At 47.7% G+C, this 22,867-nt stretch overlaps 1 protein-coding gene across 1 annotated transcript; it reads right to left on the reverse strand.

Annotated features, from left to right (window-relative positions):
* Positions 1–2,897: 2,897 nt before the first annotated feature.
* On the reverse strand, positions 2,898–15,318 carry ABCF1 (ATP binding cassette subfamily F member 1). The gene is made up of 25 exons (XM_019717403.3): positions 15,164–15,318; positions 11,572–11,618; positions 11,285–11,371; positions 11,000–11,129; positions 10,815–10,852; positions 10,623–10,730; positions 9,876–9,950; positions 9,682–9,795; positions 8,756–8,860; positions 8,426–8,548; positions 7,910–8,010; positions 7,728–7,813; positions 7,344–7,483; positions 7,110–7,258; positions 6,724–6,807; positions 6,432–6,556; positions 6,128–6,240; positions 5,829–6,000; positions 5,636–5,710; positions 5,489–5,559; positions 4,398–4,430; positions 4,148–4,316; positions 3,900–3,964; positions 3,741–3,813; positions 2,898–3,602 (listed from the first exon to the last, which is right to left on the reverse strand). The coding sequence occupies exons 1-25, from the start codon at positions 15,234–15,236 to the stop codon at positions 3,436–3,438; spliced, it is 2,523 nt and encodes an 840-aa protein (XP_019572962.1). The 5' UTR covers positions 15,237–15,318; the 3' UTR covers positions 2,898–3,435.
* Between the last annotated feature and the right edge of the window lie 7,549 nt (positions 15,319–22,867).

A 22,867-nucleotide genomic window follows, 5' to 3' on the forward strand; every position in this document is an offset into this window, starting at 1 on the left:
GCCACCTTCAGGCCTTGGCTTTAATGTTACTTCCTCCAAGAAGGCTCCCCTAATCAGTCCATCTAAAAGTGACCCCTATCCCCCACCTCCACCCTGCCTTCCCTCCTAGCACTGGTGCTCCAAAGGCACCACTCAGCTCCTATCCCTGCTTCTACCATATTTCCCCGAAAATAAGACCTAACCGGAAAATAAGCCCTAGCATGATTTTTCAGGATGCTCGTAATATAAATTAAGTCCTACAGTATGTCCCTGAAAGTAAGACTCGCTCTTATATTGATTTTTGCTCCAAAAGATGCATTAGGGCTTATTTTACATTCCCAGCCTCCTGACCTCTGTATGGCCACAGGGCTGTCCTGTTTTCCACTGACAAGTCTTCCCTAAAACGCTTCTTGTGCACTCCTAACAGGCCTATCCTGGCTCACACCCCTCTAGGACTTTGCTGTGATCGTCTTGTCCATTCTACAGATTAGGGAGAATGCCCAGGACACAAGAGTCAGATAAACAAGGGCCATCATCCCAGGAACAGCCCACTACAGTCTGGGTGACAGAGGGTGTGTCGTTTCCTCATTAGGAAGGTGTGCAGAAGAATCACTACTTTAAAATGGAAACATTTCTATGCTGCTTATCTTCAATGCAGTATTTTTAGGTACTAAAATCTAGTTCACGAATAAAAATACTTATTCTGTTAATGAAGTTCCATTTTTCAGGCTTTGGGTTACCTACATACTACCATACCATGTAAATATGTTACCGTATTTTGCAGTGTATAATGTACATTTTTTTGCCCAAATTTGAAAAAATAAGGATGGGCATTATACATGGGTAGTACTAGTTCTGTATCTATATAAATGTTTTTCTTTTATTTATACTTATGAATTAAAAGTGTAACTCCAGAAATCAATAACGATATCCATATGCAAAATATCCTGGAATATGATAATCGGCTTTGTTGAACTTAAGGAGGAACTTGCAACGAACTTGCAAGGACAGAGTTCTTGGTCTTCTATGATGTGTAAATATCATAAATATGTTACCAGTACATAAAATTTCTTGTACCTTGTATTTGTTCTTGTGTTTTGTAATTATTTGTTACATAAAATTTCTTGTAATATGTTAACATTAAGAAGCAAATGCTTAAATTTCTTTATAACACAAAAAACAAGTACCTAAATGTAAACAATTAAAAATTTGAATTAAAAAAATTAAAACGAAAGATTTTTTCCCCTGAAAAGTTGGGGCCAAAAACGTGGGTGCACATCATATATGGGAGTGCATTGTACATGGTAAAATGTTTTCTTATGTGTCTCACGCCCATGTTGCTGTTTTTTGGAGGGGCATCCTTTTGCCCTCATTTAGGTTCATTATTAATTCCATTACATACTAAGCATGTTGATGGAAATAAAACTTCTGCCCATGGACAGAAGTTATCTTGGAGCATCTGAAGAACCTGCAATGAAATTAGTGATAAAAAACTTGAAATGCAAATTTTTGGTGTTCATTTTATAAATAACATTCCTAAATATTTTATGTATAATTTCATCTAGAGCAGTGAGTTGAAAATTTTAAGTGTGGTGTGTAACATGAAATACATGTAACAAAATAAAAAAATTGAAAGCACTTTACAAATCATTGTAAAGTGCTTTAATAAACTTGTGAGGTAGGTACTTTTTGTCACCTTCATTTTACAGATGAGGAATCAGGCACCAAGAGGCTAAGTAGCTTGTCCAAGGTCACACCGTTAGTAAGTGAACTTGAAGCCTGGCTCCCACTGTTCTGATACTTCACAGAATTGTGGAAATTATACGTAATGTCTTACTCGGGGCTTGGCACAAGGCAATGATTTTTTCCCCTCAAATTATGTTAAGGGGGGTGCTTTCTCTCCAATTTGGAGATGTCACCTATGGCACCTCTACAACTATCTCCATACCAAACCTTCACTTCCAGTATAAACCTTATACTTGAGGTCCAGTGTTATTCACTTGGCCAGAAAATAATTTCCCCAAATTATATTTCCAAAGTCAGTCTTAACCACTCAGCTCTTCATATTCCCCCTGGAACTGGACATACCTGGTCATTGTCTTCTGTCTCCAACTCCACCTGGGTCTTTACATCCCTTGCTCTAGTTTAGGACTTACTACCTCATCCCCACAGAAGTTAGGTGGTCCCCCTTGTAAGTCCCATAGTGTACCTCACCCATCACTACCTAAAATCACCACTTGCCACTTGTATTTTACTTTCCAAATCCACCCCTCCAATCTAACACTAATAGTGGCCACACTAGCCACATTCTAACTCCCAGTTTTTTCTTCTAAACCTTAGAGCTGCTCTTTTGCTAGGTTCCAAATATGGCTGTTCTCTCATTATTCAAATCCTTATTCTCTTTCAAGGCCCCCCCCTCAAGTGATCCTGCCAAACAACCAGGCTCCAGGTAACCTTCCCTTTCTATAGCACTTGGCCACTTAGAACCTAGGGAACCACACACTGGCAATTAATCCTATCACACAGGATGCTCGTGTCTTATTTCCTAAGTATTCTCTCACTACTCACGGATGCAGACTTGTCTTTTCCCTTCTTGTACACCCCACAGTACTGTACATGTCAGCTGACTTGGTAACTTTTGAGAGGATCCGCACTCTGGTCTCGGACCACAGGGCAGAACTTGGGACAGAGAGAGACCAGTGTCCCAGACGAAGGGCTGAATCCCTTTCTCTTCTTGTCTGAAGGGCTGGGGGAGGGGAGGCTCCTCAGACAGTAAGCACCATCTAAAGCACAGTAAGACTGCCAGTTAGAGCCATTGGTATCAGTGGGGAAGGATACCAAATGCTGCTAGAAAACTGAACAAAGCAAATCATGACAGAACAGTTTCAGCTCCCATGAATCTCCAAACAGTGACAAGGCAGCAGCAACTCCTTTCCTTTATTTCTTCTCCTTGTAAAGGGAGATTCAAGTTCAGCAGCAATGCTTTCCTGCCTCCAAGTCCCCACCCAACCCAGAGACTGCAGACACCAAGTCCCAGGAGCAGCACCGGCCTCAGACCCCTTCTCCGGCTCTGAGCTCACCAGCTGTTTGCATCATGAAGTCAGCATGAAATCTACCAAAAAACAGCAGCACCAGAGACCGGGGGCCACCACGCCCGAAGCTTTAAGATGGACCAGAGGCTGCAGACAACTGGCCACGAACGTCTGGCTGGATGGAACCCCACAATAAGGAAGGTCACCTCTGTCTACACAGAGGGATGTCATACACAAGGCCAGCTGAACAAAAGGGAGCAGAAAAGTCTCTCAGAGGAAAGGCAACAGTCAAAGTGGTCTCCTAGTCACATCAGGCACCCCTGCCTCCCTGTGCTGGTGAGCTGCAGACAGACGCAGGCTGCCGGGTGGAGACGGGACAACAGGGACGCGAGCTGGTCTTGCGGGAGACTTCTGGGAGGGAAGATCACTCTCGGGGGCGGCTGACCATGACCTCCCCCAGGGCCTCCAACACCTCCCGCTTGTAGTCCTCGAAGTCACCGTCGATTTGGCTCACACTCTGCTCCTCTACCACCCACAGCTGGCAATTGGTTTCTGTGATGAGCCGGGCATCATGGCTGACGACGATCACAGCTTTGCAGAAAGATGGCGAGAATGAAGGTGGACAGAAGGGAGGAAGAAATCAGAACGTGAACCAAGGGCGGCCCAGCCGCAGGACACTGCGGCCTGGCCCAGAGGGAAAGAGGAGGGGCGCGTGCTGAGCTGACTCACCGCCCTTGTACTCGTTGATGGCCTCCCCCAGGGCATCGATCGACTCGATGTCCAAGTTATTGGTGGGCTCGTCCTGTGGAGACGGTGGCATTTCGTGACTAAGCACGACCACTCCTACCTGCCTGTAACTCACCCCCTCCTGTGGCCCAGCTCTCTCACCAAGATGAGGACATCGGGCTCCCGACAGGCCAGCTCTGCAAACACAACTCGGGCTTTCTGCCCACCTGTGGCAGAGGACAAGGAGGTCCATCACACCTGTGGCCGCCTGACATCTCTGCAGGCGAACCCTGGCTGTGTGCGCATGCGCACGAGGCCCCCCACGCCCTGGCTCCCTTCCTTCCCGCCGCCAGGTGGTCTGCAGAGATGAACACTGAGGAGCAGGACAGCTTCCCCAGCCCGCAGTGTACCGGAGAGCTTGCAGATCTGGATGGTGTGGGCATGGCTCTCCAGGCCGAAGCGGCCCAGGCACTTCCGGGCGTCCTGGTAGGGCAGGTTGAAGGCCTGCTGCAGGTACTCGGTGGGCGTCTCCTCCATGCGCAGCTGCTCTGCGTACTGCTGGTTGAAGAAGCCGATTTTCTGCCCGGGGGAGACGGAGGTGGTTGGTGAGTCATACTCCCTCTGCCCACTCTTGTTCCCCAATTCCCAAAGCCAACTCACCAGCCGGTGGTTCTTTCTCATTTCCCCACGAGTCTGCAAGGAAAGAGCAGGTGGTCAGGGAGAGGAAGGGAAAGGTGCCGCAGGTCCACACCCCAGCTTCTCTGAGGGGGAGATGAATAGCAGAATGCGGCTGAGGCAGGTGAGTGCGCAAGGGAACAGGACGTTCTTCCCCGTGTGATAAGGGCACACTGGGAAGTCAGAGTACGGGGCACAAGGTGTAAGAGAAGAATACAGCGGGGGGCACAGAAGCACAGATCCAGAATCAGGGGAGGCTGACCATGACCAAGAACACCCTTCCCACCCAGCGAGACCCATGAACCACACATTCTCAGGCCCCACCTCAGATGGGGATTCGGGACAGTTGGCAGGAGGATCTAAGAGCGTCTTTCTAAAGATCTGCTCTGTGGGTGTGAGGAAAAGGGCCCTCTCAACACTTTCCTGGAGGGAGTACAGATGGCTACGACCTATCTAAAGCACTATATGGCGATATACTGCCAAAACCTTAAAAGCAATTCTAGGGAATTTATCCTAAGAGAAGAGTAAATTCATAAAAGATGTACGATATTTACTACAGTAGTGTCTTTTAGTGAAACATCAGAAATAATCTAAATGACTAACATCAAATTATGTGAAATCTATATAAATAAATGTACACATATAATTACTGTCATGGAAAATGTATGATATATGTATTATCTGGAAAAAGCTGACTACAGAAAAATTCATGTGATGGCCATTTTTGTTTAAAAAAAGGATATGCACATTTGCAAAGGAAAAAAGGTGAAAGCGATCCAGCAAAATCAGTTCCGGTATCTCTGGATTTTTATTTGGCTTATGCAATTTCAAATTATTCTACAATGAACATGTACTTGTATAACCAAAACACCCATGGGGGTTCCAGCAGTGTGACCCCCCTTTCTAGCTCTCCTCACTGACCCAATCTAACCTGCTCTGTAGCACCTCAGGGAAACGAGCTCTCCGCGTGTTCTGTCTTTAGCGCCCCCCTGTGGAGGGTCCGGTGTTGCCCCCCCCCTCCGCATTTCCACTTCCCACACATCGCAGTCTGTCCTCCCGGGTGGCTCAGGACTCACCGGCGTCAGCTTGCCTGTCAGCAGCAGGAGCAGGGTGCTTTTCCCCACGCCGTTAGGGCCCACGATACAGACTGCAGGTAGCAAGACAGGGGGTCACAGAGGTCCCCAGACTCTCCTGTGCTCCTGCACCACCCGACACCAACTCACTTCTTGAGTCCATGTCGATGCCAAAATCCAGATTCTTAAAGAGTGGTTTCTGCCCCTCATAGCCAAACGTCACACCTGAGCACCAGAAAAAGCGGCCGTTTCCTTTCTTTTCCGGGCTACGCGAAGGTCCCCGCTCCCCCACTATCCTGGCCTGGCGGAACAGGAGCAGGTGCCCTGCTGGCGCCGTGCTCACCGTGCAGGCCCAGCACAGGCGGGCTGAGCGGCGGCGGGTTGGGGAACGTGAAGCGCACAGTGTACTCCCGGGGCCGCTTCAGCAGCTCAGGGGCCTCCTGGGACTCCTCGTCCTGGTTCTTCCGGCGGCACTTCTGCTGCTTCCGAGTCAGGGCTTCCTTTGTTTGCTTTTCCTGCAGAGAAAGGGGAAAGGCAGAAACGCATACCTTCGCAGCAGCCCCTGAAATGCAGGCCGGTGCCGCCGGCCAGCTCGTCCTGCTGAGAAGACCACCTCGTCACAGGAAGCCCCCGAGTGCTCACCGCCTGCTTGGTGGACTTGCCGCCCGCCTTCAGCTCCTTCAGCTTTTTCTCCTGCTTCTCATACTGCTTCAGCAGTTCTTTCTGCTTCTGCTGGTACATCTTCTTGAAGGTCACTGGGGCAGAAGAGGACGGGCATCACTGGGTGCCCTCTCCCCTGCAGAGAGGGGTAATCAGGACTGGGGGGATGGGGCGGGCATCACTGTCTGATTCCAGAAAGATCCAGCTTATCACCACGTCCCTACACCCCTCCCAGGCCTCTCCTCGGGGCCCCATCTCTCCTCCACCCACGAGCAGTCCTCCTCACTGTAATTGCCCCGATAGTAATGGAGCCGCTGGGCATCAAGATGGATGATATCGGTGCAGACGTCGTCCAGGAAGCCCTGGTCATGGGACACGATGAGCAACGTCTTCCGCCAGCCCTGGAGATAACTGGATTTTAGAGAAGAGTGTGGAAATGTCACATCGGTCAAGTTAGGGCTACATCAGGGGAAGGACAGACTACGGGGGCAGGGAGGCAAAGAGGGACGGCCAGATTGAGAGTTGTCCAGGGCAGAGTGAACAGGACCAGTGATGCAGACTAATCCAGGGCCACTCACTTATTGAGCCAGATGACAGCATTGAGGTCCAGGTGGTTAGTGGGCTCATCCAACATCAGCAGCGTGGGCTCCATGAACAGCGCTCTAGAGGGTTGGGCAGCAAAGTGCAGGGTCAGAGGGAGGCAGGTCCCTGCTCAGAGAACCTGAGTAGCCCCGGGGGTGCAGCCTGAGACCATGAACACTTCCCAATCCCTTAGGGAAGTTCCTGTGAGACGTCGGTGAGGATATACACCAGGAGGGGAGAGAAATGCAGAAAAGACCTGAAGCCTGACAACACAGACAGGAAGGGAGACAAGTTGGCCTTGAACCTCCCTGCTGGCCTCAGAAGAATGAGCAAAAGGGACCGGGTGGTTTGGGCTGGGAGGGTGGTGAGGTGGGCGGCCCACCTGGCCAGGGACACACGCATGCGCCAGCCCCCCGAGAACTTCTGTGTGGGCCGGTTCTGCATCTCAGGGTCGAAGCCCAGACCAGCCAAGATCCGCCGGGCTTTGGCCTCTGCAGCGGCCGCCCCGATTGCCCGCAATTCCTCATACACCTGAGAGGAGCGAGAAGAGGAAACGTGTCCGGAGGTCACAGGAAGCCCCAAGTCTAGCCCGTGTCCCCTGAGCCATCTCCTCTACCTTCTCTAGCCTCTCGGCGGCTGTGTCATCCCCCTGCTCCAGCTGTCCTTGGAGTTGTCGCTCCTCTTCCAGCAGCTTTACTCGCTTGGTGTCGGCTCGAAGAACAGCCTGCACTGCTGGCGTTTCATCTGCTACCACCTCTGGGGAGCAGGGCGACAACAGTCAGGCCACTCGAGGGCTAAGAACCTAGTCCCCCTTCCCACAGCTCCATTCTGCCTTGCCTGGCCCTGCCCAAAGAAAACATCCTGCAGTCCACTCTTTCCTCGCTCTCCTTTGGCATTCACTTCCCAGTCCCCAGTAACTGTCCCAACACCACAAGCAGTTTCTGCTCTTCCCGGTGGGTTCCCCACTGGCCCTGCCCTCACCTTCCCCCACTGGCCTCACCCTGCTCACACAGCAACACGTCGATGTTGGGGGGGATGCTCAGCGCCCGGTTGGCAATGTGCTTGAGGAGCGTAGTCTTGCCCTTGCTAGGAATGAGACAGCCGCCAGGGCCAGGTCACCACTGTGGAGGCTCTCCTTTTCCTTCCACCCTACCCCCATACCTCCAGCCCCCCACTCCTCACCCATTGGGTCCCACTAGCCCATAGCGGCGGCCGGCCACAATGTACAGGTCCGCGTTGACAAATAACTCCTTGCCGTGAGCCGAGATGCTGAACTTCTCTAGCTGCAGTCGTCAGGGAAGCAAACATGGCAAAGGGAGGGATGGGAATGTGAGAACTCTCCCTTTCAGACAGAGCTGCAGCTTTCTCCCTGCCAGGAAGCCTGACAAGCCAAGCCTGCTGGCACTGTGCCCTGCTCTTACCAGGCCGGTCCACGTCCCTGTCCACTACCCAATGGGATCTCCCAAATCCAAGCCAGTCCAGCCTGTCCCACCCAATTTCCCTCCAGGGTGGACCCCTATACTTTTGCTTTTTCTATCTTCTCGCTTAAGTTGGCAGAACTCAAGGCATGGAAAACACCTCCAAGCTTTCTTGTCGGTGGTCAAAGCCCCCTTATTGGTCGCCATGACCACTGAGGGAAAGGTGAGAGAACGGGCTCTTCCCTGGGCGGCTGGGTGGGAGAAATCCCCTCAGACCTACCTTGATGTCAGAGGCATTTTCTAACATGGCCTGGCGGGAGGACACCTCCGCTTGTGACACAGAGAAGTCATTCTCCGCAGCACTGGCTGCTTTTAATGAAGCCACCTGGCGCTCATACTCCATCTGAGAAGGAAGGAGAACTACTGTCTGCCAGTTTCCTGTCATCGGACACCGAGACAAGGTTCACAGAACACCATTCTGTCCGTACTCTATTTATTTCAAGTAGCACTCAAGCTCTCCTTCTTGTCCACCAACTCGCATGTCCCATAGTTGAAGCATAAAAATAAATCAATTTCTCCTCTTTTGACCACTAAGAACCCAAGGTCTTACCTGTTTCTTCAGCTTTTTCTTCTCCTTTTTGCTAAGGTGAGCGTAGGGATCATTGGCCTTAGACTCCCCTGCGTCTTGCTCCTCTTCTCCTTCCTCCTCTGACCCCTGTGAGAACGAGGGGACGGTAAAAAGTGAAGGCCCCCTTCTAGAACCTGGAGTTCATGTGATCCACCCCTAGTTCCAGGCAGCTCTTCCCTTCTCTCCTAGAGTCCTGACATGTATCTGGTGAATCTTCTCATTCTCATACCCACCCCTGGTTTCCTTGCAGTCCTTTATCCATTTCTGCCACCAGGAATCATGGTACAAGACAGATGGCAGGAGTTCTGTGTGTATGAAGTGTATCTATGATGTATGTGTGTGTTACCTGTAAACAGAACTACTAACGCAATGTAACTGAGGACAGAATCAACGTAATGGGTCCTTCTCCTCATGTAGCCAGTGTTTCTGTAGCTTACACAGTAACATGCAAAGAAAAGGTCTGAAGCCCTAACACAGCCACTGAGAAATCCAGAACAACAGGATGGGAAAGTACTAGATGTATAGAGTACCTCAGAAACTACTGGACTCCCTCATGTCATACAGAAGAGAAAACTGAGAATCAAGGAGGTAGAGGATGTACTACTCAAGGCCACACAGCTAGTAAGTGGCAAAGCCAGGTCCTTTCAACTCTGAAAACTGGCCCATGGGCCCAATCTGACCCGGCATCCGTTTTTATATGGCCCGGGAGCTAAGAACAGTTTTACATTTTCAAAGAGTTGTTTAAAAAAAAAAGGAAGACAAATATGCATCAGAGACCGTATATGCCCTGCAAAGCCAAAAACATTCACTATGCGCCAACTCCTTTACAGAAGTTTGCCGACTGCTGCTCTGGACAGTATCAGCACCCTGAGACCCTGACCCCCCATCCCCAACAGCAAAATATGCACCTGCTCTGCCTTCCTGGCCTTCTCCTTCCCTTGCTTGGGTGGTTCCTTTTCTTGTGTCATTTCCTCTTCATCCTCTTGCTCTTCATTGTCCAGAGTGGCAAATTTATTTTGAGGCTAACGGAAAAGACAGCACGTCCGATGAAACGCCCAAATCTCTGAGACCCAGCACCTCCTCCTGCCAATTACTCCCTCACCTTGGCCTTCCCCTTTGACTTCTCTTCCTTTTCCTTTTTGCCCTTGAGCCCCGGCTGTGGTTCTTCAGATACAGCCTGGAGAAGACACACATATATACACACACAAATTAATTTGCTATCTTGTTGCTTTACAGGCATTTCCAGAGAGTCCAGGACGAGGAGTTAACTGTACTGAATGGTGCTAGGAAGAAAATGAGAGCCAAAAAAACCCTACACTCCAGTTTGAGACTAGTGAAGAGAACGTTACAGAATATTCACAAAGCTAAGGGCCTATGAGTCAGGCAAGTGAGCTACATGGGTGGGTGGCAGCAGCGCTGGAGGGCTTCCTCAAGAGGGCGAATCTTGAGAAGAGGTAATGGACATGGGTTTGGGGAAGGCCTTCTAGGGAAGACGGAGGACGGAGCATAGAGAAAAAAAGGCTTTGACACAGACATCATCTGCCTCATGCTGGATGTGACCAGGCTGGTCTGCAAGGCACGCATGGCAGAGTCCCAGGCAACAATGCACAGGGCCCAAGTGCAAGAGCAAAGACGTGAGGCCTTTGTTTTAGACTCTGAAGTGAAAGCAACAGAATCACTGTAGATTTCCGAGTGATGAGGAGAGTATTTTAAAAACCTGATTTTGACAGTATAAGCAAAACAGGCCTAGAGGAGTGAGCTTAAAAGCAGGAAGTCAGGGCATTACCCCACTACGGGTGGGGAAGGCGCTCCGTGGGGTGGGAGTACCCAGCACAGCCACCACTCTCACCTTATTGATCCGATTCTTCTCTGGCTTGGCAGGCTTAGGAGGGTGTTTTTCTTCCTCCTCCTCTTCCTCACTCTGGTCCTGAATCAGGGCTGCAAAAACATTACCACCCTGGAAAATGAAAGAGCCAGAGAAGTCAGTGGGCTGGTCAAGGTTAGGCCCATGAGGTTTCCGTTTACCACGCAGATGGCTTACCTTGGTTTTCTTCCCTCCTCGGGGTACTGGGGCTGGCACTGAAATGACAAGGAAAAAAGATGAGGCAGGAAAGAGAATTACAACGTCTGGCTCCTCAATCTAAACCAAGCCAAAGATCAAGAAACAAGGCCTTCACTCTTCATGGCTCACGGGTTCCAGGCACCCATTCCCCTCACGTCATTTACCCTCATCCTCCTCGTCACTGGCCGGCACCGAGAGCTTCTTAAGACGCTCCAGGAGCTCTTTCTCATCTCCTTCGTCATCCACATCCTTCTTCCGCCGGCCTTTTCGGGCGTCTCGTTTCTTTTTCTGCGGCTGAAAGCAAAGAGGATGAGAGAATGACGCTGAGCCCAGGGCCCTGCGGGACCTCTGCCTCCAAGAGTCTCCATCAGCGGGGTGAACCGGTGTGGGCTGCAGAGGGGCTGCTGGGCCCAAGGCACCCCTCGGACTCGTGGGCCCAACGCTCAGACCTGCTGCTGCTGCTGCTGCTCCTTCTCCTTGGGAAACTTGTCTTCTTCCCCAGCCTGCTTATCTTCTACTGCCAGCTCTTCAAAGAACTACAGAGAGAGTTAAGATGTACAACAACACGGCTGAGACCAGAACCCCCCGACTCTGCCTGCCGACCTGCCCTCCCATCCTCACCCTGCTTCCTCTCTTGATAAGCTCTGTCCTCCCCCTCGGACCTCCCACCTCCCTCACATGGCTGCGTCTTGCTCGGAAGCACGATCAGTTCTCATCCTCAACCTCATTTTCTCACCGTCTTTTTGGTCTTCTTGTCCTTCTTCACTTTCTTCACCACTTTGTCTAGAAGGTTAAGCAGACATTGTGAATGCTTATTTGCAAATTTCAAAGCAGCCTGATCCCCCCGCAAAGCCCTCAGTGGCCTCCACCCTATTTTACTATTTTTCTAGTTCAACTATCATTCCCTAGACATTTGTATTGTCCCACAGGACAGACAGTGGTGGCTGGGTCTAGGGTGGCAGTGGGAGGGAGAAAGCAGAATTCAGAGGGTGAAGGTAGAGGTGGAAAGGAAGTAAGACAGAGTATCAGAGATCATGCCTATGTTTTTAGTTGGCAAAATGAGTTGGACTATTGGTACCATTTATTAACTCGAAATATAGTGGAAGAGAATGTCCCCTCTTCCCACCCTGCCACCCATGGGGGTGAAGGTAGGACGAAGATACCATACATTCAGTTTGGGATATGTTGCCTGTGAAGCCTACAGGCCATGTAAATAGAGCTGTTTGGAAAGTAAATGAACATCTGGGTCTATGCCCCACCTGCTCTGCTCGCACAACATTCTAGCACACATCACACTGTATTATACTTAGCACAGTCAGTCTTTCATCCTAGAGAGCCACCTTTAGCTTGTGGTTCCAGGGAGCAAAGTGGGAAGTAATAAAAGTTCACTCGACAGAATATATTCCAGCTCCTCCCTTCTGTCAGTCCTGGTTTCCCGGAAGGCAGGGTACTATGTCTAACTCCCTGTCTCCCTCCCACCGTCAAACTGGGAGCAGCTTCATGATTTCTCCTTATGTCCAGACCTATCCACTATCATATTCCCCTCCAAACCATGCCATCCTATCCAAAAGCACTCCTGTAGTTATTTAGCTCTAAAAAAGCCAACCAAACAAAACCTAACTGCTTTCTGCTATCTACCACATTAAGTACTTCTTAGACCAGAATCCCATTTAATCCATAGTAATCACTTATTTAGGAAGGTTTTACTGAGCATCTACTATGCCAAGAACCGGAGATTGATGAGGACAAGCCCTATAATTTAGAGCTGCATAGACTAAAAGGGCCCTATCCTACCTTTTCTGCTATATCTGTTTCCCCATCCACACCTGTGTTCTGGACACTGGCTTCTCACTGCTCCTTGATTTAGTCCCAGGCATGCTTCTGTCTGTCTTTGCTTAATCTTGGTCCTCCGTCCAGAACACATTTCAGAATCTGATCTCACTACTGGGTGACTAGAGTGGTAGAGCTGAAAAGATGTACAGGAGAAGTAATGTAAGGCTGTATATTCCAAGGAGTCTAACCCTAATGACTTTAAGGAGGACCCATTGCAGTACGTAAGAAGGAATGACATGACCAGCTCACGTTGACAACCCTAAGGAGTGACAAATCCCAGACACTAGTTTCTCTCCAAAGACTAACACAACCACACCATCTGCCCTTCTTTTAAATCCCCTTTGTACCTGAAACATCACTCTGATCCTTCTGCCTGTAAGTAGAGGAAAAGCCTGTGTGCAGGTTGGGTTGTGAGGAAGTGTAACCAAGCACCAAGGCCCAGGATAAGGCTAAGTGCAGCTGCAGTGCTGTATCTTCCATTGCTCCTCCTCTAATGCCTCGTTCCCTTTAGTGCATCACTTAAGCTGCTCCTAACTTCAAAGCCAAATAAAACACTTTCCTCAACCTTGCAATCTCCTCCCCTAATCACTGTTTTCTGTCCCATCTTCACTGAGTCTCAAAAGCGGAGCCCACACTACGCTTCCATCTGCAGAGGTCTCCTCCATATCCAAGACTTCACCGACACTCGCCTGTCTTTACTTTTAGTCGAGAGCTCTCTCCTTGCCATTTCCTCTTAGAAATTCCCCAGAAAGCTCCAACTCAGCACTGAAAAGCTGCCCTTCTCTCTGCCCACTCCCCATCATACAGGCCTACTGCTTTTAGTTAATAGTCTACTTACTGCCCATTGACTTACTTAAGTGAGCGTCATCCCTAATTCTCCTCCCTTCCATTGGCCAGTTTCCAATTCTGGTAAATGCCACTTCCTTAATAACCCTTTAGTCTTCACCGCCCTGGCTTACTCTTACCACTTCTCAACTGGATCGTTGCGAGAACCTCCTAAATGGTCTCCCTGCCTCCAATCCTCACCAATTCAAGCCATTCTCCACTGCCCAGTGCTGTCACTGTGAACTGATCATATCATTCTTTATGCACTTCAACAGGTCCTTCTTCTTAATATTCTTAGAACTAAATGCCCCGGAATAGCGTATAAAGCCTTTCATTACCTGTCTTCTGCACATTTTCCCAACACCAGTCATCCAATAGTGGGAACCAGCTGGGCTCACCTACATCACTAGCCTTGGACACAATTCTCTGCTTGGAATTGCTCTTCCCCTTGCTAAGTCATACAGATCCTTCAAGAATGAACTCAGCTTATCATATATTTCTGGGAGGCTGTGCCGACACTCCTACCCTACCTGTCTGAATAGATGCCTCTCTTTTCTTCTCAGTCCCATAGCATTCTCAAGCATACTCATCACACTCTGTCAACCACTGTCTGATTAACGTTCTGTCCCCTCCACTAGACTGGGTGCCCCTTCAAAGCAAGGCTTCTCTTTTATCACTATATTCCCAGTTCCTCTGCACAGTATGAGATATACAGCAGGCATCCAACAAATGCGTGTAAAATTAGTCACTGTGTGCCTACTGTAACTATTTGGGTCCATTCTATCTCTCCCTTGAAGTGTCTTCAAGACCGGGAGGATGTCTTCATTATTTTTTTTCTACCCTCCCCAAAGCATAGTATATACAGCACTCAACAAATATTCGCTGTTTTCAAGAAAACCTTAACCCCCCATTCCAACATCCAACATCTTCACTCTTGCTCTAGGTGAGTCAGATGTGTCTTAAGAAAGAGCCCATGAAGGAATCATCCTCTCTTGAAAAGCAGGTGGCACCACCGGCTCCTGAAGGTGAGCGTAAGAGTGTGTGTGAGTGTGTGTGTGTGGTGGCAGGGCGGGGTGGTCCAGGCACAGCTTATATACAGAGGGTGCCAAAAAAAAAGGATACACGTTTTAAGAAATTAAAAAAGTGATAAAATGGTAATACCCAATATATACCAATAACAAAAGATGTAAGTCACGTTGACTTCTGCAGTTACAAGAGGTGCTCAAAGTGGTTACCATCAGTGTCCAGACACCTGACTGTGGCGAACTACTGCTTGAACAACGCTGAGGAAACTGTTCACTTGCGTACATTTTTTTTGGCACCCCCAGTATTTCTGTGGGACATAGAATACAGTGTGGTGCGGAAAAGGTCCAAAAGAGAAAAGAGGACTTTCTCATTTCTCCCCATCTCTCCCTCAGTACCACACGCTCTTCCACGTCTACTGCCCAGTCCACTTAAACCTCTCAGCGAAACCCCGGCACCCTTTCTTTCACCCCCACCCCAAACTCACTGCTGCCGCGGCAAACTCGGCCCACCCCACTGCACGCATGCGCAGTAGCCCCGCACGGCCCGGCCAGTCTCGCGCCTCGTGACCCTTTCCTAACACACGCACACTTTTCTCTCTCCTCTTCTCTTTACTCTCTCGTTCCCTCCCTGCCCACGAGCTTCACCTGCGGGGCTCGTGCTCTCTCCGTCCCCGATCCACTCGGGCTCCGGCGGCTGCTGCTTGGGCCCCTTCGGCATTGCGGTGGCAGTTTCGGCTATTCTGACGGCGCCGGGCGCTATTTCCGCTTCCGGCGGTGTGGGGCTCCGCGTGGGGCGGGATCTCCAGGCCGGCGCGCCCGGCCCCGCCCCCGGGGGTGCACGTGCGCGCCACGCCGTGACCTCGGGGGCGTGCCTGCGGTCCCGCGGGGGCGTGGTGGGCATCGCTCCCAGAGGCGCCTGGGCAGAGCTTTTGTGACCTGGGAAGCCACCCTCGTGGCTCTGCGACGCCGCATGACTAATTTCCGACTAGTACAAAAGAGTGGCGTAATCCTTTTCTTTTTTTTAAATGGATGCTACCTTCGACCACCCCCTTGCATCTGGTTCCGGGCAGAAAGGCTCAGTCCGTCTACTAAGAAAGAAGCCTTGTCGGTCTAGTGTTGAGATGTGTTACAAAATCCCGGAGTTTAGAGTTGTAAAGGAGGAGGAACTCTAGCCAAACAAAAATCACTGCAGCGGAACTTGGAGTCACTTCTTGTTTTTTTTTGTTTTTTTTGGTAAAAGCTTTACTGAGGTGTAATATACAATAAAATGTACATACAATAAACTGACAGGCAAACTGCAAGGTGTACACTTTGGTAAGTTTTGCATATGATACATCCATTAAACCACCACCATCCCCACAATTAAGATTTGGAGTCGCTCCTAACACTACCCCTTAATAGGAGCAAAGGCCCTGTTAACCCCGTCAGCTCCCATTCTGTCTTTAAGCCTCTACAATCATGCTTGGTGGCCTGAATCCACTCTCGCCACGGGTCAACTGATTAGGGTCAGTTCTCTGTCCTTATCCTAATCACGCTCCCAGCAGCACATGATGCAGATGGTCACTCCCTCCTCCCTTTGTGTACTTCAGGGACACTGCTTTCTCCAGGTTTACTTTCTATCTCAGTGGCTGCTCACTTTTTCCTCCTTTCCTGGCGTCTCCTCCTGAAGTCTAAAAGTCTAAAGCCTTGGGGCCCATTACTTGACACTCTTCTTTAGACTTATTGTCGATGTCTCGTGACTTTAAATACCATCCACAACTGACGAAGCTCCCCAGTGTCTCTTGTTGCCCTCAACTTCGGCCCTAAGCGTCAGGTTCAGGAATCGAATAGCTTATTGGGCATCTTCTCTGAAGTAAATCACTGATAAATATCTCAAATTAACATGTACAAAACTGAGCTCTTGTTTTCACTCCTCAAGCCTTTGTCTCGTCCAGGTTTCCCCACATCAAGAAATTGCACCACCTATAGAGGGAATATACCTCAACATAATAAAGGCCACATAGGACAAGCCCACAGCTACATCATACTCAACAGGGTAAAGCTGACAGCTTTTTCTCTAACAACAGGAACGAGACAAGGATGCCCACTCTTGCCACTTTTATCCAACATAGTACTGGAAGACCAAGCTAGAGCAATTAGGCAAGAACAAGAAATAAAAGGCATCCAAACTAAAAGGAAGAAGTAGAACAGTCTCTATTGCAAATGACATGATGTTATACATATAGAAAACCCTAAAGAACCCACCAAAAAAACATTAGAATATGTAGATTCAGCAAAGTTTAAGGATACAAAACCAACATACAAAACTCAGTTACATTTCTACACAATAATAACAAACTATCAGAAAGAGAAATTGAGAAAACAATCCCATTTACAATTGCACCAAAGGAAAAAGACAAACAAACCAAGGAATAAATTTAACCAAGGAGGCAAAAGACCTGTACTCTGAAAACTATACCACATTGACGAAAGAAATTAAAGACACAAACAAATGAAAGGATGTACCATGCTCATGAATTGGAAGAATCCATATCATTAAAATGTCCATATTACCTAAAGCAGTCTACAGATTCAATGCAATCCCTGTCAAAACACGGATGGCATTTTTCACAAAAATAGAGCAAATAACCCTAAAGTTTACATGAATAAACTTTATCCACATTAAGACCCCCAAATAGTCAAAGCAATCTTGAGAAAGAAGAACAAAGCTGGAGGTATCATCCTACCTGGTTTCAAATTATACTACAAGCTATAGTAATCAAAACAATGGTACTGGCATAAAAATAGATAAATAGGTCAAAGGAAGAGAACAGAGAGCCTAGAAGTAAACCCACACTTATATGGTCAATTAATCTACAACAAAGGAGGCAAAATATGCCATGGGGAAGTTTCTTCAATAAATGGTATTGGAAAAACTGCACTCATACATGCCAAAAATTGAAACTGAACTGTTGTCACGCAGCAGCCTAACCGTCTGTCCCCTCGTGCCTGTCCCTAAAGAAAGGAGAGTCTGTGAGACGGATCCTTTCAGGGCCTTTGCTTCACCTTTGTGCTTACACTTCATGTCTCTTGTTTGGCCCCCAAAGGATGGTTGATCAGCCAATGATGGGTAAGATTCCTCACGGGAGGAACAACCCAAGCCAGGTGGAACCGGTGGGGACCACCAGGAGAACTCATGGGGTTGAGAGAGGTGGGCACAGCCCCCCACCTTCCCCCAGCTAAGGAGAGCTTCTGCCGATGTGGCTATATTGCTTCCCACAACCTGCTTGGGAAGTGAGTCAATGATGTGATAACATCAGTTCTCCTTCCATTCTTAACAATAAGTTTCAGCATAAAGGATTTGTCCCTGGGGAGGCACATACCATAATTGTTAAGACATCATGGGACTTTCTATTCCAGCTGTTTGCAGACAAGGGTGATTGATTTGAATCAGTTTTCTGGTATGATGTATGAGACTCACAGACTGGAGAAAACAATGCTACTTCCTTGTGTGTATATCAATAAAAGCCACAAGGTGGCCCAATTTGGGGCTCGCAGTCCTTTGAGGCTGGGAGACCCTTGGCCCCATGTTTCATAACTTTCTTGATTTGTTTCTTTCTTAACCCTCCGCCACCCCTTCTCGTTCTCTCACTGCCTGTGTTGCACTGGACGTGACACTGAACCACTTTCTTACACCATATACAAAATAAACTCAAAGTGGATTAAAGACTTAAATGTAAGACCTCAAACCATGAAAGTCCGAGAAGAAAACATAGGCAGTAAATTCTCTGACATCACTCTTAGTGATATATTTTTGGATATGTCTCCTCGGGTAAGGGAAACAAAAGCAAAGACAAATGGGACTACATCAAACTAAAAAGCTCCTTTCCAGTGAATGAAACCATCAACAAAACAAAAAGGGAGAAGGTATTTGCAAATGAAATATCCAATAAATGATTAATACCTAAAACCTGAGTAGACATTTCTGCAAAGGGGACATACAGATGGCCAACAGACATATGAAAAGACGCTCAACATCAATAATCATCATAGAAATGCAAATTAAAACCACAACGAGATATTATCTCACACCTTTCAGGATAGCTATCATCAAAAAATTCAACAAGGGTGGCCGGTTAGCTCAGTTGGTTATAGCGTGGTGCTGATAACACTAAGGTTGCTGGTTCGATACCCACATGGGACACTGTGAGCTGCACCCTCCTCAAAAAATTAATTAATTAATTAATTGAAAAAAAGAAAAGACAAAATAAACTAACAAACAAGTGTTAGTGAGGATGTGGAGAAAAGGGAACGCTTGTGCACTATTGGTGGGATTACAAATTGGTGCAGCCACTGTGGAAAACAGTGTAGAGATGCCACAAAAAATTAAAACTAGAACTACCATATGACCCAGTGATTCCACTTCTGGGTATTTATCTGAAGAAAATGAAAACAGTAATTAAAAAAGATATGTGCATCCCTAAGTTAATTGCAGCATTGTTTACAATAGCCAAGATATGGAAGCAACCTAGGTGTCCATCTATAGATGAATGGATAAAGAAGATGTGATATATATATATATATATATATATATATATATATATATATATACATACATACAGAGAGAGAGACAAAAAAAGTATACACATTTTAAGAAAAAAAAATTATTAAAATTGTAATACTCAATATATTCGTATACCGACAGCAAAAGATGAATACAAGTCACGTTGACTTCTACAATTACAAGAGGTGCTCAAAGTGGTTACCATCAGCGTAATTTTAATATTTTCCTTTCTTAAAATGTGTAGGGCCGGCCCGGTGGCTCAAGTGGTTGGAGCTCCATGCTCCTAAAGCCAAAAGGTTGCCAGTTCGATTCCCCCATGGGCCAGTGGGCTCTCAACTACAAGGTTGCTGGTTCGACTCCTCGAGTCCCGCAAGGGATGGTGGGCTCTGCCCCCGGCAACTAAGATTGAACACGGCTCCTTGAGCTGAGCTGCCTCAGTTGGTTGGAGCGTGGGCTCTCAACCACAAGGTTGCTGGTTCGACTCCTGCAAGGGATGGTGGGCAGCGCCCCCTGCAACTAGCAATGGCAACTGGGCCTGGAGTTGAGCTGCGCCCTCCACAACTAAGACTGAAAGGGCAACTTGACTTGGAAAAATAAATCCTGGAAGTACACACCGTTCCCCAATAAAGTCCTGTTCTCCTTCCCCAATTAAAAAAAAATCTTTATATAAAAATTAGTCATGAAGATGTACAGCACAGGCAATATAGTCAATATCATAATATCTGTATGGTGACAGATGGTTACTAGACTTACTGCTGTGATCACTTTGTAAGGTATATAAATGTTGACTCACTATGATGTACACCTGAAACTAATATTATATTGTATGTTAATTCTAATTAAAAATAAATTTAAATAGCTCTTCCCATAAGTGGCCTGAGGTGACTGACCTCTGAAAATGGTTTGCTTTTCACTTGACCCAAGAACCCCACAAAATCATGTAAATTGAGAGGTTCAAATCTTCGTATTCACTTTAAGAACACTCATGAAACTGCCCAGGCCATCAAGGGTCTGCATATCTGGGAAGCCACCAAGTATCTGAAGGACGTCACGTTACAGGAGCAATGTGTGCCATTTCATCGTCACAATGGTGTTGGTAGGTGTGTGCAGGCCCAACGTGAGGCTGGACGCAGGGTCGGTGGCCCAAAGAGTGCTGAATTTTTGCTGCACATGCTTAAAAACGCAGAGAGGAATGCTGAGCGTAAGGGTTTACACGTAGACTCTCTGGTCAGTGAGCACAGCCAGGTGAACAAAGCTCCCAAGATGCAGCGCGCAACTTACAGAGCTCGTGGGCGGGTTAACCCACACATGTGCTCTCCCTGCCACACTGAGGTGATCCTCACTGAGAAAGAGCAGATTGGCCTAAACCAGAAGAGGCTGCATGGAAGAAAAAGATCCCCCGGAAGAAACTGAAGAAACAAAAACTTACAGCCCGGGAGGAAATTTAGCATCAAATAAATGCTAATAAAAGTAAAAGCAGGAGGAAAAAATAAATTTAGATAAATAAAAATAATGGTTAAATCTGAAAAAAGAAATCACACCACCTTCCATTCTTGGGCCAAAACTGAAAGATCATCCTCTTATCCGTTCCCCCTCATCAGTAAGCCATGTCTGCTTCATTCATTCATTAAAAAAATATTATTTATTGAGTGCATGGTCTGTGCCAGGCACTCCTGTAGGGCCTTGGGATATCACCGAACAAAGATGTGGTACATATATACCATGAAGTATTGTATTGGATACCACTGATCTCTAGCAGGGAGATGATGCTGTGGAGAAAGAAAACATAGATCAAGGTGAAATGCATCAGGAGGGCAGGTTGTAGTACTAAATAGAATGTTCCTGAGTCTCAAGTGAGGTGAAATTCAAGTAAATCCCTGAGGGAGGTAAGTTTTGGCCACATGTATTTCCAGGAGACGAGCCTTCCTGGCAGAAGGAAGAGGAAGGGTGATGCCCTACAGCAGAAGTGTGCTGGGCATACATGAGGAACAGAGAGGCCAGTGTGGCTGGAGTGGCACGAGAGACACAAGGACAGCAGGGTCGGGACTTGGAGGCCTTTGAGGTCGTCTGGAGGATCTGGCTTCTGTTCTTGACTAACATGGAAGTCATTACAAAGTTCTGAGCTGAGGAGTGACCTGACCTGGCCTACATTTTAAAAGGGTGACTTTGGGAGCTGTGCTGAGAGTAGACTGAGGGGTGCAGCAGGGGGGAGAATGGCAGAAGCAGGGAGACCTGTTAGGAGGTGACAGTGGCGCAGGCGAGGGTGGCAGTAGTGGAGGTGGTGACAAGGGTTGATTTCTGGGTATATGGGAAAAAAGAGCCAGTAGGTTTCATTAATGAATTGGATATCAGATGTAACAAAAAAATAAGGATGACTCCAAGTTTTCTGAACCGAGCAACTAGAAAGATGAGTTGCCATCAACTCAGACTTTAAAATATCTGTGCTCTTCTCTCCACCTTTACCGAGACCAAGCCACCATCTCCTTACCCTGGACCACAGGAGCCTCCTCCTCACTGGTCTCCCTACTGTTATTCTCATTCTCAAATCTATCCTTCAGTCAGCAGTACCGTGTTTCCCCGAAAATAAGACTGGGTCTTATATTAAGGTTTGCTCCAAAAGACGCAGTAGGGCTTATGTTCAGGGGATGGCATCCTGAAAAACATGCTAGGGCTTATTTTCCGGTTAGGTCTTATTTTTGGGGAAACACGGTAGTTTGAGAGAATAAATCATTTGCTCAAAACTCAGAATATAATCCAAATGCATTGCCTGGGCTTACGGGGCTCTTTATAACCTGGTCCGTCGGATTTCCTGATCTCTCCATCTGGCCTCACTGGTCTTCCATTCCTACTTCACACACCTCAAACCCATTCCTGCCCCAGGGCCCTTGCCCTCGCTGTTCCCTATGCCTGCAATGCCTTTCCCCCAGATAGTCCCATGGCTGCTTCATTTAATTCTGTACTCTAGTCACATCACCTCCTCAAAGAAGCCCTATGTATTGTAATATTGACTTGTCACTCTCCAGCCTCTTCCTTCACTTTTTCTTCATAGCACTTATCACTTAAAGTTATATTACATATGCATTTATTGTCTATCATCCTCAGTAGACTGTAATCATCACATGGGCAAGGATTTTGCCTTTTTTCATCACTATATTCCCAGCCCCTGAAACAGTACTTGGCCCAGAGAAGGCACTAAAGTATTCATCGAATGAATGGGAGACTTAACTAGGACAACACATATGAAGAACTTGGCGTGGACCTGCCATAGAGCAAGCAACCATAAAATCCCATACTGGGATCTCTCCCTGCCTCTCTGGCCTTCCCCCTGTCTCCTGGTTAGGCCATCCTTATCTTTCCTAACTTGGTCATTTATGTGCGCTTTCCCCAAGGCTAAGTGCTGGGCCTTCTTCTTCCCACTTGACATTCTGCTCCCAGGTGATTTCAGCTGTAGACTCCTCAAACAGGTCTTTTGTAACCAGCATGTTTTTAGTCCCCAACTGTTCTTCTCTACGTAGTACTCCATTTATTTCCTTTATATTATTAATCACAATCTGTAATTACTTGTTTGTTTACTTTTGAAACAGCCTCTGACAACTGGGAACTGGCTGACACTAGGAGCTAGACCTTGGTGCTGCTAAGAGCTGGCCTGGCGCTGTCAGGTTGAACCTAAACTTCACGGAATACCAATGACAGACGAGGTCATTCTGTGACAGTGATGAAGACAAAGCTGATAACCTTGTCTAAGCATGGACAAAAACAAGGTCACTGTGTAAACCGTAAACACTAAATGCCCCTCTTGGCTACAA

Source organism: Rhinolophus sinicus, chromosome 2 (genome assembly GCF_057876585.1).
Source record: "Rhinolophus sinicus isolate RSI-liver-muscle chromosome 2, RSI-T2T, whole genome shotgun sequence".
NCBI lineage: Eukaryota > Metazoa > Chordata > Mammalia > Chiroptera > Rhinolophidae > Rhinolophus > Rhinolophus sinicus.